Source organism: Gavialis gangeticus, unplaced genomic scaffold (assembly GCF_001723915.1).
Source record: "Gavialis gangeticus isolate Ggan-Ray unplaced genomic scaffold, GavGan_comp1, whole genome shotgun sequence".
Taxonomy (NCBI): Eukaryota; Metazoa; Chordata; order Crocodylia; family Gavialidae; genus Gavialis; species Gavialis gangeticus.
Window position 1 is genome coordinate 19,630,987 of NW_017729016.1, and position 15,715 is coordinate 19,646,701.

The window sequence follows — 15,715 nt, forward strand, 5'->3', positions numbered from 1 at the left end:
GGCGGCGCGGGCCCGGCCGCTCTCCGCGGGCCGCAGCTGCTGGGTGCGAGAAGGCGGCGCGGCGGCGGGTCCGGAGATGTCTTGGCGCCCGGGCGTCTCGGCGGAGTTTCTCTTCTAGCATCAGGTGTGCGCGGTGAGTGGGCTTGGCTCTGTCTGCGTTTCACGCGGGCTCTTGTCACTCCGTGGCGCTGCTGGAGCACGACTTGGTCAGGCAGACACGACAGGGAGGGGAGGCGCTTTCCTCTCGGCTCCTCGCACCAGACGAGCCCGCCGGCGGGTCAGCACCTTCCTGACAGGCAGTCGCAAGAACTGACCCCAAAGGACTGGCTCATGGCACCCGCGAGGGGAGTGGGGCTCACGTGGGGGGACCCCGCGGGCCGGGCCAGGAGCCTCTCCTGGCAGGGCCTCGTGAGAGCTCAGGGGCAAGTTGCTCTTGCAGCTCTAAGGTGATGCTCTGAGGTGGCTTGTCTAGGGCTGCTCCACGTCCCACCAGGCTAAGCCAGTTCAGGGCCCCAGCGTGCTCTTCGGGGGAGCAGGTAGCGAGCGAGCTGGTCCCTGCCTCTTTGCGCCACGGAGAAGCGGTGGCCAGAAACGCTAGGCCGCGGATGAAGATGCTCGGTGCAGGCCAGCTCGTTGCCTGGAGTCTTTAACTTCCCTGTGGTCGGTTTGGGGACCTCGCCTGCCACTGCCCCGCGGGACTGCCGGGTGCCCGTGGGCTTTCCCCTTGTGCGGCTAGATTTCCCGAGCCGTCGGACATTCAGTGTGCACTCAGCTCGTGGGGACAGGGAGGCAGCCAGGCACATCCCCATCATGGGAAACCAATGAAAGCCGAAAAACTCCCAAGCCCAGGGCGCGTCCCTGCGTGCGGTGGTACCGAGTGCCACCTGGAGGTCGGCTGGCTCTCCTGCGGCACTGTCCCCTTCGGTTTAACGAGGTTCCCGGTTCTCCAGCACGGGGTGATGGATGCGGGTTTGGGGTCTGGACCCGATGGCCTGTATCGGCCCTGGCAGCACTTGTGGGGCTCCTCTACTGTGATGTGTCCCGTGCCGCCTTGTCCAGCTAGCCGCGCTTTGCCTAATCACCCTCAAGTCCACTGTTGCTGGAGTTTTTGCTGGGGAGGGGGTCGGATAGGTGCAGAGAGCAGGGCAGGGGACTGAAGTGATTGCCAGGAGAAGCTCTGTCCTGGAGCAGAGAGGTCAGGAGGAGCGCATGGATAGAGAGAGCAGGGCTGGAGGCTCTTCTTGGGGAAAAAGAGGCACTGATGCAGTTGGGGCTGGTCCTGCTTTGAGCAGGGGGCTGCACTAGATGACCTCTTTTCTCCTCCTGTGTGCTATAGCAGAGGGAGGCATTGGGTGCAGCCCCGGGGGATGGCAATGTTCTGGGCATGGGATACTGGCAGGCTGGCCCCATGCTCTGACCTGGCCCCGGGATGCTCTGTGAGGGGTATGTGACACGGTGCAGCCTCTCCCTGCTCCCCCCATTCCCACAGAAACTCTCCCAGCTCTGAGGATAATCAGGCTTGTGCTCGGTGCCAGATCAGGGAGGTGGTGTTTCATGCCCCGTGTGCCCTCACCTTGTGTTGGTGTGTATGATGATGCCCTGTTGCTCTGGGGCCTGAGCATCACCAGGATCTCTGGCTCTCCCTGCTCTTCCCACCGCCGAGGGGACCAGCTGCGCAGTGCATGTGGCAGAGGGAGTTAGAAGTCACCATCCTGCCCACTCCCACCCCAAGCTCCCTCACTCTGTGGTCCTGGGAGCTTTGCAGGAAGATGGCTTTGACTTCCCAAAAATTGACAGAAACCACTTTATGGGAGGGTGCATGAGCACGTTTCAATAAGGCACAACTGAGTTGGGCTGTGCGGAAACCCCCATTCTCCAGGAGCGTAAGGTCTCTGAGCAGGTGGGAGATCTGGGGGCTACTTGTGCTCCATGCATAGGTGGGGTATGTGCACCACTGCCCGCTGCTGGAGGGAACAGGAATCTCCTTCTCACTCTTAAGTGAATTGCCATATTTTCACATATTCACCTATTTTCTTCCCAAGAAGCAATTGCTGGAGATTGGGGTGCAAGGAAATACAGCAATAGTTGTTTCTGCTGCTTAAGTCTCTGTGGGTGTGTCTACACAAGACACTGCACATTAGCCAAATAACACTGTACAGTAGTGGGGCAGTTAAAAACTGTGCTAATAGCCCACTGTGCAGTGTTATTAAGCTAATGTGCAGTAAGCGTCACAGAATAACCGTGCACCAGCGCTACTGCACAGTAGCTCTAGTTTACTGTGCGTTTAGTCAGGACTTTATTAAGCAAACACGTGTGCAATATCTGAGGTGCGTTCATGAATGTGTAGACATGCCTTGGTGGAGGGGGATTAAAAGTAAGGCACAGAGAGCAGTGCGATGAGCATATTGGGCTCTCCGGCTGCTGCTACCCAGTTACTTACTGCTGCTTACCAGGCTTTTCAAGGAAAACCTCATTTTCTTTATGCAGCCTTTCTAAAACAGGGTACGTAGCTTACTCAGGGGGCATGGTGTATGCTAGAAGATACAGTACCTCGCAGTGCTCACAGTTAGTGCGGGTGCTTCTTTCGCTCCAGGCGGCAGGGCAGGGGGAGTCTGAGTTTTCTGTTTGCTGCTGCTACAGAGCTCAACCCCTGGCAGCACGGTAGCTCCCACAAAGTCTGGGGTGGGGGGGCACAGGTTGGATACAATGATTTGCCCTTCTCTGGTGTCCTTCACCCAAGGCGCTCACATACCTTTACATGAGCTAGTCAGGTAGGAATGAGCCCCTTGTGACACAGAAGGTAAACTGAGGCATAGGGGTTAACAAACTTTCCCAAGTGGAAACAGTGAGTAAGTAGCAGAGCCAGGACTAGACTTGCTCTGACTCCAGCCTCACACCTCCCATCAGTGGTTGACTGGCACGGTGTTCCCCCCACTGCCTGGCCCTCCTCAGCTCTGCTGCCTGCATGATATAAAATCGAAGCCCAGCCTGTTTTGCTCGGTGATCTGGGCTCGGTCGTGCCACCAGTTATTTCAAAGGAGAGAAGAAGAAGGAGGGAATCTGGCTCTGGTTTGTTTGCAGGCACTGGAGCATGTGACAGGCTGCTGCAAAGCAGGTGTGAGAGGATGCGAATAAAACCCCAGCACCACCACAAGCCCCTGATGGCGGCTGTTGTTGTCACCCTGACACCCGGCGCGCGGTGGGAGAAGCCGGGCTGTCAGCATGAAAGCCTCGCTGAGCTGCTACAGCCTGTCTGGCCAGCTAAGCAGGCTTGGAGGCTTTAAGGGAGGGCTTGTCACATGCAGACCTCAGTGGTGATGATCCTTGCTCCCACCCCATCTCCTAGCTGCACAGGAACCCGGGGCAAGCTCTCTAGGGACCCCAGCATGGCACCGCTGTCTCTGCTCTTGAACTTGCTAACACCGTTGAGTGCTGTCAGGCAGAGAGGGCAGTGCCTGGACTGGGGGATGGCTGTCAGGCACAAAGCCCAGATCCACCTTCATGTGGAGCCCATGGAAGGCACAGATGCATGCAACAAGTGCAAGGTGGCATGTGCCTGGTTTGAGATCCCCGTGAACAGAACCACGGCCTGAATCGTGCCGGGGTCCTGCTGTGATGGCCTGGCTGCAACGAGCACAGGGGACATCTGAGAGGGACAGGAACTTTCTGCCTTCCCAGGCTTTGGGGACAGTAAACCCCGGAAGACCTCCCTGGCCCCCCAGGGAACATGAGCTGGGATGGCTTGTCCATCTAGCTAGACTAAGAGCCTGTTGCTGTCCTTTCTCAGTCTAGGTCAGCAGCCATGGGCTCTGTTGGAGCGGATCGCTTCAAGGATCTCAGCCCTGTGGTGACCCCTGAGGGGAATGTGGTGATGAGCTTCAGCTTCGACAGCTACCAGTTGGAGGAGGAGGAGCTCCAGGCAAAGGGGAACCAGGCAAAGGGGGTCCTTACCTTCATGGAGCCAGGTGAGAGCATGGCAGGAGGCTGACTTGCCTCCCAGGGTGTGAAGGAGGGAACGAGGGGTGATGGAGATGGGGGGAAACAGTGAAAGAACAGCCTGCTGTACATGTGCCAGTCTGTGCCATCGCTGGGGCCGAGACACTCCCCCCACCCTGTGCCTGCAGCAGGCAGAGGGAGACATCCCCCCTGCCTGGGCTCTGTTTCCGCCACTGGCTTTTCCCTGCTCGCTGTGAGGAGCTTTTCTGGGGGGCCTTGGCATTTGCAGTGTATGCACACTGGTGCTGTATTTGTAGTGCACACGCATCACTGCTTTCCTGTGCTGATCCACGGGATCTTCCCCGCACGGCACCACACTCATCATAACTATGCAGTGTTCCCAGATGACTGGAAAGCAATTAAAGAGCAATCACTCACCTGGCCGCAAGGATCCCGTAGGAGAGTCTGTTACACGCATCTTGCAGCCTGGTTCATTTGAGTGGCTGCCGGAGCCTCAACTGATGTAAATCGGGACAGTCAGGGGGTTTACGTTAGCTGGGCTGCTGGCCCTAAGTCTGCATAATTAATAGTAGGCCCGTACCTCCACTGAATCGCTCTCGAACATCAAATAGAAGTGGGCACTTTGTTGTTACATGCCGGGTTATTGTAATACTTTGGACATCAAAGCCTGGTATTTTTGTGCCTCCCAGGTTGCTGTTGAAATGCCTCCATTTGTGGGATGGAATTTATCCAGGCTGGGGGCGCTTATTATTTATAGAGTGTTGTCGGTATGCCCAGTGCTCAGTGCATTGTGGAAACCTTCTGTTGTGTGCTCTAATATCACCGAACGTTAATACCAGCATTTACAGCGTTTAATACAGGACCTGCATTTGGGGTTTAATCCTCAGTGCTTTCAGGGCCATGTAATGAGAAGCTGGGGTCTGAGGGCTGCTTAACTTCACGGTGATGTAGGGCACTCGCCAGTGGGCAGCCTTCTGGCAAGGGCTAAGATATAATACAGCAGCTGCAGTTTTTTGAGGCGTCTCGCTGTGCATACAGCCCAGCTGTGATGGCACCGGAGACAGTGCCTTTTTGGGGGGTTCATGTGTAGCAGGAATGTTGCTGAGCAGGGATCAGCAGTCTGGGAAAGACTGAATCTGTTGAGGAAATCCATAACCTCTCTTTGTACAGGGTGTATTCATGAAAAATAAATAATCCCAGAATTAAATAAAAGAAGTGGATAAGTAAAAAAGAACAAAATGAAGTAATGGAAGAATGTCCCTCCTTGTTCTCTTTCTGAAAGAGAGAGATGTATGTTCGTAGATCAGCGGTTTTCAACCAGTGGCCCACAAACCCCTGGGGGTCTGCAGAATATATCTGAAGGGGGTTGCGAAAGATGACTAGGATCAGTCGAAAGTATGTGAATGCCCACACATACAATTCAAAGGGGTCCGCACCTCCATTTGAAATTTTTTTAGGGTTCCCAAATGAAAGAAGATTGAAAACCGCTGTCATAGATACATACATGAGAGGGTTTAGGAAGATAATCCCCTCACAACAGCATGTTGTGTCATTGGCCGCAAAATTGGTTTCATGCACGTTCCTCTAGCACGGGTTATGAAAGCTGAGATCCCAGGCTAGATGGTTGGTGGTCTGGCTTTGAGGGCAGCTCTTGAGAGTATGGCATGCAGAGCTAAATGGATAGTGTCTTTCCTCCTAGTGGGGAAGACTCACATGCAGTGACTATGCAAGAGATCCTCACCTCTCTCTTGTCTACAAGAGGCTGCAGAAGACAGGCAGACCCTCGGACTCCTCTTAGCTCCTGTCCATGTTGCTCACCTGTATTGTCCAACAGGCTCATCCTGCATCCCAGCCAGGCACCAGCCCGGTGATCATTCTGCCCTCATTACGCATGTATCGGCATGTGCTAGCTATCCTGTACTTCACAGGGGTGGGCAGTAGCCCCTACTCTTGATACACTGCCCAGCCTGTTTGCATGACCATGGGTCAGGCCCTTGGCATCACTGTCACCTGCTCCTTCTGTCTCACTTTGGGGTACAGCCTCTGAGGACCCTGAGCCGCAGGACCAATACCATGGGATTTACTTTGCCATGCTGCTGGCAGGAGTGGGCTTCCTCCTGCCCTATAACAGCTTTATCACTGACGTGGACTACCTGCATCATAAATACCCAGGTACGTCCATTGGAGCAATGGGAGTTTGCAGTTGGCTGGTCTGTGCTCCCTCCGTGTCACGCAGGGGGTTGGTGTAACCTGTTGCTTCCAAGCCCTTGTGGGTGGGAGGTGGCTGGTTTGACAAGTGGAGGGAGATCCGCCTGGACAGGACGCCTATTCAAGACCTGTGTGTAAACCACCACGTTAGGTTGGCTTTGAAAGCGAGCAGCCAGGATTTCTGACAGCAAAGACCAGCCACAAACATGGCTGTGCCCAGCTGCAGGAACCCAGGACATGGCATAGGCAGTGGCTGTCATAGTGTACGCATGTCAGCTGCTGTATTCTCCTGGTGTTCAGGACTGGTTTTGACATGGGACTTGTCATAGCCTCCCACTCTGCAGGGCACCAATATGAGGGGACAGAGTTGTAGGTACAGGTGACAGCTTAGACATCTAACAGCCAGACTGCTCATGCAAACGCAGACAGAGAAGCCCCCTTGTTTGTGCCCCGGGGTACATGGTGTGGTTACAGGTGGCTGCATCTGTACCTTAGCTGGTGTGAGGGGTCCCCCAAACATGCTTTCCCATACTGCATCTTTCCACATCCTTCTACTGCTCCCCCAGAGCCAGGCAGGGTTTCTTGTTCCTGGCTGTCCCTAACCAATGCGGCCTTGAACCACTAGAGGCTGCAACTGAGTCGCCCAAACAACAGCGGCCTTCATACCCAGGTGCTAGATTCATAGATGGTAGGGTCAGAAGAGACCTTAGAAGGTCATCGAGTCCGACCCTGATGAGCATTTTGGGGAAGAAGCAGAGCAGCCCCCAGGCCCCAATGCTGGTTGCCCCACTGATGAGACAGAATCACGTGTATTGCTAGCCTGGAGCGAGCCCTTGAAATCAGAGCATCCTACCTGGCTCCGCTCTCTGAGCCTTGCAACTAGCCTCTCTTCCCATGTGGCTCTGCAGGAACATCCATCGTGTTTGACATGAGCCTCACCTACATCCTGGTAGCCTTGGTTGCAGTCATCCTGAACAACGCCCTGGTGGAGATGCTGAGTCTGCACACCCGGATCTCCGTGGGTAAGTCAGGGCCCTTGCTTTCCTCTCACTCCCATGGGGCTCCTGTACTGCTTTGGCTATTTTCACCTCCTGTTGGGGCAATATGTCTGGCTAGCTCATGCCAGGAGAGGAGCCAGACTTTTCCCCCATGGCTGCTCCACTGACTGAGCTGCAGAGAGCTGGCATTGCCCTTCTTTGGCCCCCTACTTCCCACTTTATCACTCAGCTGTCACGGAAAGGTGTATGTTCACCCAAGCAGCCATCAGTGGAAGCAACCAGCTACCCCATCACTTCAATACATGTCCTGATACCTGCACCACCCAGGCTACTAGCCATGCAGTCAGTTGGACCTACCACTCTGGGCACTCAGAAATACCATCATATAAACACTTGGACACCCCAGGCACCTGGTTGCCTAGAAACTCATCCATTAAGAGGGATTCATATGATGCAGGGCCCAGCATGAGACTGCTGAACTCATCACACCAGTGTCCTGCTGCAGGCCCCAGGCTGGCTTATGGCTCTACTCCTGCCTCACCCCCATGCCTGGCTCTTTCGCTGCAGGGTACCTGTTCGCCCTGGGTCCCCTTCTCTTCGTCAGCATATGCGACGTCTGGCTGGAGCTCTTCACCCGCCGGCAGGCATATGCCATTAACCTCATCGCAGTCGGGGTGGTGGCCTTCGGCTGCACAGGTATGTGGAGGCTGGCTTAGGGCAGGTGAGGGCACTCACAGCTGTGGGCAGACAGCAGGGCAGGTCTGCCTTGGTTTTGGTCCTTCTTGCTCGTGGCTGGTTACCATGGCCGTGAGCAACTGTTTCTTGTCAGTTGGTTCAGTCACCGCCTCCCCCACCCCAATCTCCCATCATCTCCTTGAGCATTGTGCTTGAAGCATCACGTGCACCTGCCACCCAAAGCCGATGGAATGCTGATTAGCATAAAACCACATGATTTGGGGGTAAAATTGCTTGCATCTGCATAAATCTGCATAAAACGCTTGCATTTCTGCAAGGCGACATGTTCTCAGTTTCTCCCTGAACTCCAAATAATGCATTCTGCACCCCTGGCTTGCACGGCCCTCCAGCCCATCCAGCCCATCTCAAACTGCCCCGTAGCAGCTGCAGTCAGCAGGGCCAAGTCTCCCGCCGGCATGAATCAGCTTTGCTGCTGCTCCATGCCTTGCAAGCCAGCTGGCCCGGCTGGTTTGTTACGTCCTTTGGGAGGCAGCAAGGTGGAGCAGAGTGCACGCGAACCAGCCCGTGGAGCTGCCAGAGGAGAGCATGGGTGGGTGGGAGAAGGCTTCCACTCTTCTTCCAGGCTGGGCCGTGTGAGGCGCCATGTCCTGGGCAAAGGAGACATGTTTACGATCTTGTTCGATCACCGTCTGTTATTCCAGCTGCTGCATTTCTGGTTTGTTTCTGAAATACTTCATCACTGGCCCTGCGGCCGTAGCGTTAGGCAAAATTTTTTCCCTTGCGACCCGGTTGGGCCGTTCCAAGGGCTGTTTCAGTTGCTGGGCAGCGGGATGTCAGCCTCAAGACCATCCCCACCTGGGTGCTTTCTGTTCTCCTATGATATTTCATGCTGTAAAAGCCCAGCCATCAGCAGCTAATTAGAACTAACAACCCCAGGTGTGTTTACAGCCCTTTTTATGATTTCTTTATGACGCTGTTTCAACACTCCAGCGTGCGAAGTGCTTGCTTCTCTCTTCACGTCTGTAGGCAGATGGGCTCAGGCCTTGTATTTTGCATGGTCGTTCCATTTACAACCCTGCCCCAACACCCTGGTAGTCTTGGCTTTCAGTACCTGGGAAAGCTACTCCCTGTGACGTGGTGTTGGAAGGGCTGGGTGCTTCCAGGAGGCAGGCTGGCAGCTTTCCACCCCATCTTACAGCTCCGGTCCAGAAAGCGCTTGCACCTGCTGGCATCCCTCCATGGGCTTGGAGTTCAGCCTCTGCTTTCTCTGTGCTCCCGGAGCAGCCCAACCACTTTCCTGAATGGGAAACTCAGCACCGGGCCGAATGGTCTGCAGCATTGCGCTGATGACTTCGTGGATTCAAAGCCGCCTGAGGCAGAGCTCGTCGCAGGGTATCTGGGATGGATCCCAGCTAAACTGTGGGCAGGGAATAATGACTCCTCTCCTTCCTTTCTTCCATGTGCCTCTCCCTTGAAGTGCAGCAATCCAGTTTCTATGGCTACACCGGGATGTTGCCCAAGCGCTACACTCAGGGGGTGATGACTGGTGAGAGTGAGTATCCTGCTAACCTAGATTCTCACAGCCTGCGGGCTGGCTGGGCTAGGGTAATGCTCATGAGCCAGCCGCTGGTTGGCACGTTGGTTAGTTCTTTCTTTAGCCGGCCTGTTCCCTGTGTATGCTCATGTGTCATAAGGGCCCATAGCTTGACTCAGAAGCCAGTTGCAAACTTCCTTTCATCAGTCAAAGCCTTAGGAAAGATGCTGCTGCGAGATGGGACTGTCGAAGGAACATTGTCCCAGGCACTAAAGCCCCAGTCTGGCAGGCTGCTCCCTCCATGGGAACCACAGGATTATGTGCATTCATCTCTTGCTGGTAGAGTCACCAGCCTTTGGCCGGGATAATGGCTTTTCATCCTGCTGGGCTCAGGCCCCTTGGTTGGGGCAGTTGCTGGCAAACGGAGGGCATGCTTCCCACTACCACTGGCAGATGTACTAAGTGGTGACAGCTGGCGAGCTGCTGCTGCTAAAACTGCCTAGCTCCCCAGCTGGCACACTGCTTGGCCCTTGGCTGGTGCAGCCTCTGTCGAGGGCCAGCTGGTGGCTAGCTGGGCCCCTGCCAGGCAGAGAGAATGACATGATTGCAGTGGGCACGCAGGCAAGAAAGAATGGCCTTCCCAGCACCCCTCTGGGGCACTGCTACAAGGAGCAGTGCCCAGTGCAGAGGGCCTGCCATGGCCAGTTTACCATTGCTGGGCATGTCTGCAGCCTGGGAGCATGTAATAAAGCATTGGCCAGGGTGCTGGTGTGAGCAGGGGGTGGTCACATGGGTGTGTGACACCTCCTGACATGGAGGTACTGTGTCCTGAGCCCTGTGGCCTGGCTCTTCTCCAGTAACTTCCAAGAGAACAAGGCGAGGGGGAATGGGTCTTGCCTCCCCCTCCCATGGAGCAGCTCATCTGCTGCTGGAGAGTGAGATTTCCTGTTGGAAGTTGGCTCCTGCCACACAGGGCCTGGGTCACAGCTGATCCGTCCTCATCCCCTGGTGCACGCCAGCCGAGGGGCCTGCTGGCAGGTGGGTGGGCATGGGCACTCAGCCAACACCTCACCCCATCCAAACAGGAGCCCGCGTGAGAGCCAGCTTTAATGTGCTACCTCCCAACAGGATTGTTTCTGTTGCTTGAGCCCCCAGAGACAAGGTGTTGAATGAATATTATTGGCTTCCTCGTTTGCAAGGGGAGTGATGTGCTGTGATGTCGGAGCTTGGGTCCTTTCTCATCCACCAGAGGTTGGCCCACCTGAACTTTCCATTCCTTCCTACACCAGCCCTGGCAGCACATTACCAGCCCTCTCTGCAGGCAGTCCTACTCTGGAGTGGATGCTGGGTCCCCTCTAATTTCTTTGATGGGTTTTCTCCTTCCTGCCTTGAGCAGGCAGCTGGACTAGATGACCGCAGGAGGTCCCTTCCAGCCCTACTGCTGTGAGCCTTGATGTAGGAAGCCTAGGTTTCTAGCCCACCCCCAAATGCCTCTGCTGCCACTGAGACCCCAAAAGTGCCGTCACTGAATTTGCTCTTTTCTGTTCAGGCACTGCTGGGGTCATCATCTCCCTGAGCCGCATCTTCACCAAGCTCCTGCTGTCGGATGAAAAGGAGAACACCATCATCTTCTTCTTCATCTCCATCGGCATGGAGCTCATGTGCTTCATCCTCCACTTGCTGGTGAAGCGCACACACTTTGTCAGGTACTACACAGCCTGCTCCCGAGAGCGGGGCCCTGATGGCAAAGGGGTGCCGGACCGGGGGACTGGATACAGGGTGCACCACGATGTCACTACAGAGGACGTCCGATTTGTGAGTTTCCCTGCCTCTGGGACGTGGGCGGAGGCCTGGGGCATTTTGATGCCTGGGGGATTCTGCAGCTGAAGGAAGTGAGACAAGCTGGGAGAAATGAAAAGTCCCCCTTGAAGTGACCCAGGCATTCTGGGATTGGGTGGGTTCCCCGCTGGAGGACTGGGGTGGGAGTGACTTTTGAGGGTCTGGGAAGCCCCTCATGAGTGATATTCAGAAATGCGCCTGGCCAGGCTTCTGCAGATCCAACAGCTTCCAGGCTGCAGCTTCTAGACACCGGCTGGAGCAGCACTTTCTGGTGGTCTGCCCAATGGCCAGGGCTGGGGCATTATGTGGAAGACCAGCACCCTAGAGATACTCCTGACTTTACTGTCCTATGCATGGAAATGCTGAGGGGACCACAGGGACATACAGCAGTCGACAGTGGGCCTAGGGGATGTGCTGTGCAATTGAGGATGCCATCTCATGGCTGCGGGGCTGCGCAGACATTACTTGGAGGGGAGATGGTCTGCAAGACCTGCCGCACATTGCAGGGGAAAATGGGGGAGAATCCCTCTTCGAGGAGGTGTGTGGTGCCCTCTGCCGGTGCCTGGGTGCAGAGAGCAGCCATGGCACAGTATGTAGGTCTATGCATTAAGGGTGTCCTACCATGCATGTAGCTAGTCCAGCTTCTCGTCTGCTTCCTCTCTTTGCCACCCCTGATTTGCTTCTGTCCCAGCCTTGTGTGGCCTGAGGGAGAAGTGGAACAATTCCCCAGGACTTCTCCCCCCACCTCTGAAGTCACCTTTGGCAAACCCCTCACAGACCCCCTGCTCCTCTCTGTTGCTTTCCCCAGGAGAACCGGCCTCGTGGGCTGGCCGGCTCCCCGACAGGCAGCCTGGGGCACGAAACCGAGCTGGCCGGCAGTGGGACCTACATGAGGTTTGATGTCCCACGACCAAAAATCAAAAGGACCTGGCCCAGCTTCAGAGGTAGGACACTTCTGTGTGCCCCCACAACCTGTGCGCTCACGCTGGGATGGCAGCCCTTTCATCCCCACTCTAGACGCAGACATGCGGCTGCCTCTGGGGTGGGACATAGGAGCCACGCAATGCTTCTCACGTGGTACAACAGGAGGGAAAGGAATGTGTAGCCCAAGGTGGGGGAATGACATGACATGACATCCCACTGTGCCATCTCACAGCAAGGGTGGGGCAGTGCCTGTATGCAGTGGTGTAACTTGGGGCAGGAGGCAAGCAGGACACAGCCTTGGGTGCCATCTTAGAGAGGGTGCCAGAATCTGCCACCTCCAACCCGAAAATCTTTGCTGTGATAGGAATAGCCCGGCACTGCCAGCCATTGGAGCCCCCTTACCTGATAGAGTATCTAGGGGACAGGGAGGGGAGTGGATTGGTGCCCCTGGGAGTCTTTGACATGACAGTATCGTATCTGGGCAGGGCAGGCAGTGAATGGGGCACCAGGGATGGCACCAGTGAGCCTGTTCCCTAGTGGCAGCAGCCCCACAGTAGCATCTGCGCTTGAGCACAGAGAGCAGGTTCAGGGAAGACCCCGTCCCCCTTCCCTGCTTTCTGGTGGTCTCTAAGACAACAGTACAAAGGAAAGCAGAATTGCTTTGTGAGGGTGCACGCTCGGACCGAGAGAGGCTGGGCATCCCCATCGTGGAAGCAGGCTCGTTGGAGTTGCTGCACCCCAGCTGGATTGTTGCAGCCCTGACCTGCGGGAGCTCAGGGCAGCCATAACCGGCTCAGCCTGTGAAGTGTGCTCCTTCCCTTTCCTAAGCACCTAGGTTTCATAACAGACCTGACAGGTGGCTTTGGTGTCCTCCTCCAGACATGATGCTCCACCGCTACGTCGTGTTCAGGGTGATCTGGGCCTACATGCTCTCCATAGCCATGACCTACTTCATCACTCTGTGCCTCTTTCCTGGGTTGGAGTCGGAGATCCGCAACTGCACTCTTGGGGAGTGGCTCCCCATCTTAATCATGGCTATCTTCAACCTCTCCGACTTCGTAGGCAAGGTAGGGATAGCCTCAACCGGAGTGGGTGCTTGGGCTTCCTGGCCAACGGGTGACGTGTCAGGGGCGTCGGGTTATTAAGGACCAGGGCTGGGCTCAGGGCCATTCTACCCACCACAGAGAAGATTCAGTCCATGGCCAGGGAGAGCGCCAGCCCCCTCCTGTCCATTCCTCCCACCTGGGCCATTAGAAAACCAGTGGGTTCATACAGGTTCATCTGTTACCCTGCCACAATATTACAGGCACAGTGCATCTGTGAACCTCAGCTCTGGTCTGAATGGCGATGGGCTGCTGATGAGAACTGTCTAGGTCGGGTTTCCTTGAGGTCCTGTGGTGGCAACCTCGTTTCTGGTGGCTTTCCTGTTCTGGAATCTGGTTTTGCTACTGCTCAGTCTAGCTGGGCCTTCTCAATGGCCTTGCTCCTTATTGCTCTGGATTTTGCTCCATAAGTTGCTTCGCTTTCCAGTGTGATGTCGCCTCCTTGTTTCAGATCCTGGCTGCCCTGCCCTATGACTGGAGAGGGACCCACCTCCTCATCTACTCCTGCCTCAGAGTGATTTTCATCCCTCTCTTCATCATGTGTGTGTACCCTAACGGGAAGCCGGCTTTTGGGCACCCTGCATGGCCCTGCATCTTCTCCCTCCTCATGGGCATCACCAATGGGTACTTTGGCAGCGTCCCCATGATCCTTGCTGCTGGCAAAGTGGGCCCCGAACAGCGAGAACTGGCAGGTAGGGGGACCACATGTGGACGTGTCTAGAGCCAGCAGGCAAGGCCAGGGTTGCTGTCATCCCACCTAGTGTTCCCTTTGTGGCTGCCGCGGTTAGAGGGACACCAGGCTGTACCCCTACCACTGCTCCGGGTTAGGACCCCCCTGCCCACTGAGCTTCTAGCTGGGTTTTGTCATGGTCATGCACCATCGCGTGTCTGTGCCTGGCTGACAGGTGGCTGCCAGTGGTATTGGGCACCACGTTCTGTCTCTGCTTCTCCCTCTGTAACCCGATTGCCCCCAGGTCATCCTCCTGCCAGGGTAAGCAGATCAGAAAGTCCTCCCGTGCCACAGATCTCTTCTATTTTGCCCCAGAAACAAACCTACAGCTCCCTGCCACTGGAGGCAGCAGCTTGGCCCAGATGTTTCCCACATGTACAGCTGTAGTGTGGGAAGTGGGGATGTTCAACTACAGCAGGAACTGGGGGAAATGCCACATGCATCAAACTGGGTCACCAGGGGAAATCCTGGCTCCAGGAGCATCAGTGCTGGGGCACTCTCCCTGCTTGGTCTTTGGCCTGGCTGAAGGATGGGAGGTCTGCGTAGGGCTTGTCCTGCCATGCCTTAGCCTACAGGGGACAGCCAGAGGGCAGTCTTGGGTCCTGCTCCCCATCCCAGCAAACTCACCGTGGGCCCAGAGCCCTGTGCCTTTCTGTTCCTGAGTGCAAATGGGTGATTGGTGCCCCCTGAGGTATACCTCAGCCTGGCAGCACTGGCACCTGCCCTGGGCCAGGGTTATGGATCTGATGCTCTGAAGAGCAAGTCAGGGATCACAGCAAGAGCTGGTGGGAATCTCTGCCCCACACCCCAGTGCTAGTAGCAAGGTGATTGCGGAGCAATCAGAGCACAGCATTAACATCCTGATTTCTCCCCCAGGTAACACCATGACAGTGTCCTACATGACCGGCTTGACTCTGGGCTCTGCGGTTGCCTACTTTGCCTATACCCTCACCAGCACGTCTCGCAGTTCCTGCTTCCACACCCAAACCTACAACAGCTCTTTCACGGCAGGGTACTGAGCGGGCAACGTGGCGGGGGCCGCACGAGCTCTGTGACTGGTGGGTTTATGGGCGTGAGAGCAAAGGGAGCAGCAGATTCTTGGCCTGGGAAGGAGAGAGGAATGGGGATGAACTGCCTTGCATCTAATCAGTCAGTTTCCGCCCTGCCCTTCCCACTCGAAATGGGATCCCTGAAGCACTTAACGCCCTGAGATGGAGTGACCTGCAGGTGTCTGAGATGGTGATGGGCTCCTGTTAAGCAGAACCCAATGCACATCTGCACCAGGTTCAAGGAAGGGAAGGGAAAACACCAAACCTGGAAAGCAGCCCCTCAAGCCAGGAGTGAAGTTGGCCTCCAAAGCAGTGCAGAAGGGTTTGGGGGGGCCATGCAGATCCCAACATTTAGTGCCTGCCCCTGGCTGTGCTGAAGCAAGCACTGTCTAGGCCTAGCTCCATCTCCATCAGCGGCACCCTGCCCTGGTCTCAGGGGGCACGGGATAGCAGGTCAGAACTTCACAGAGCCAGCAGGTGGGCACTAGAGGGGAGTGGGCTAGCATGTGCCTGGTGTAACCCCACTCAACACTGTGGCATTAAACCAGGGATAAGGTTGGTCCTACACAGTGGCATGTCCATCTTCAGGTTACTTTCACTCATGGTGGCCCGCTTGGGCTTGGGCAGGCTTTGCACTGGTGGTACCTGGAGAATGTGTACACGGCCAACCGGCCAGC

The 15,715-nt window shown here is 55.9% G+C and overlaps 1 protein-coding gene and 1 long non-coding RNA gene across 2 annotated transcripts in view; one reads left to right on the plus strand and one right to left on the minus strand.

Annotated features, from left to right (window-relative positions):
* Positions 1-33: 33 nt before the first annotated feature.
* Positions 34-15,709, plus strand: SLC29A4 (solute carrier family 29 member 4). Its single transcript, XM_019512991.1, has 11 exons — positions 34-133; positions 3,788-3,965; positions 5,998-6,129; positions 7,074-7,187; positions 7,731-7,859; positions 9,337-9,411; positions 10,943-11,208; positions 12,041-12,176; positions 13,036-13,223; positions 13,711-13,951; positions 14,866-15,709. Exons 2-11 carry the CDS (start codon positions 3,803-3,805, stop codon positions 15,006-15,008), a joined length of 1,587 nt encoding a protein of 528 aa, XP_019368536.1. The 5' UTR covers positions 34-133; positions 3,788-3,802; the 3' UTR covers positions 15,009-15,709.
* The window catches only part of LOC109294557, a 16,154-nt gene continuing 10,361 nt past the window's right edge, over positions 9,923-15,715 (minus strand). Inside the window, exons 2-3 of the long non-coding RNA XR_002096563.1 lie at positions 13,746-13,752; positions 9,923-9,937 (exon numbers count right to left, since the gene is read on the minus strand). This is a non-coding gene — a long non-coding RNA (uncharacterized LOC109294557). The remainder of the gene's footprint in view (positions 9,938-13,745; positions 13,753-15,715) is intronic.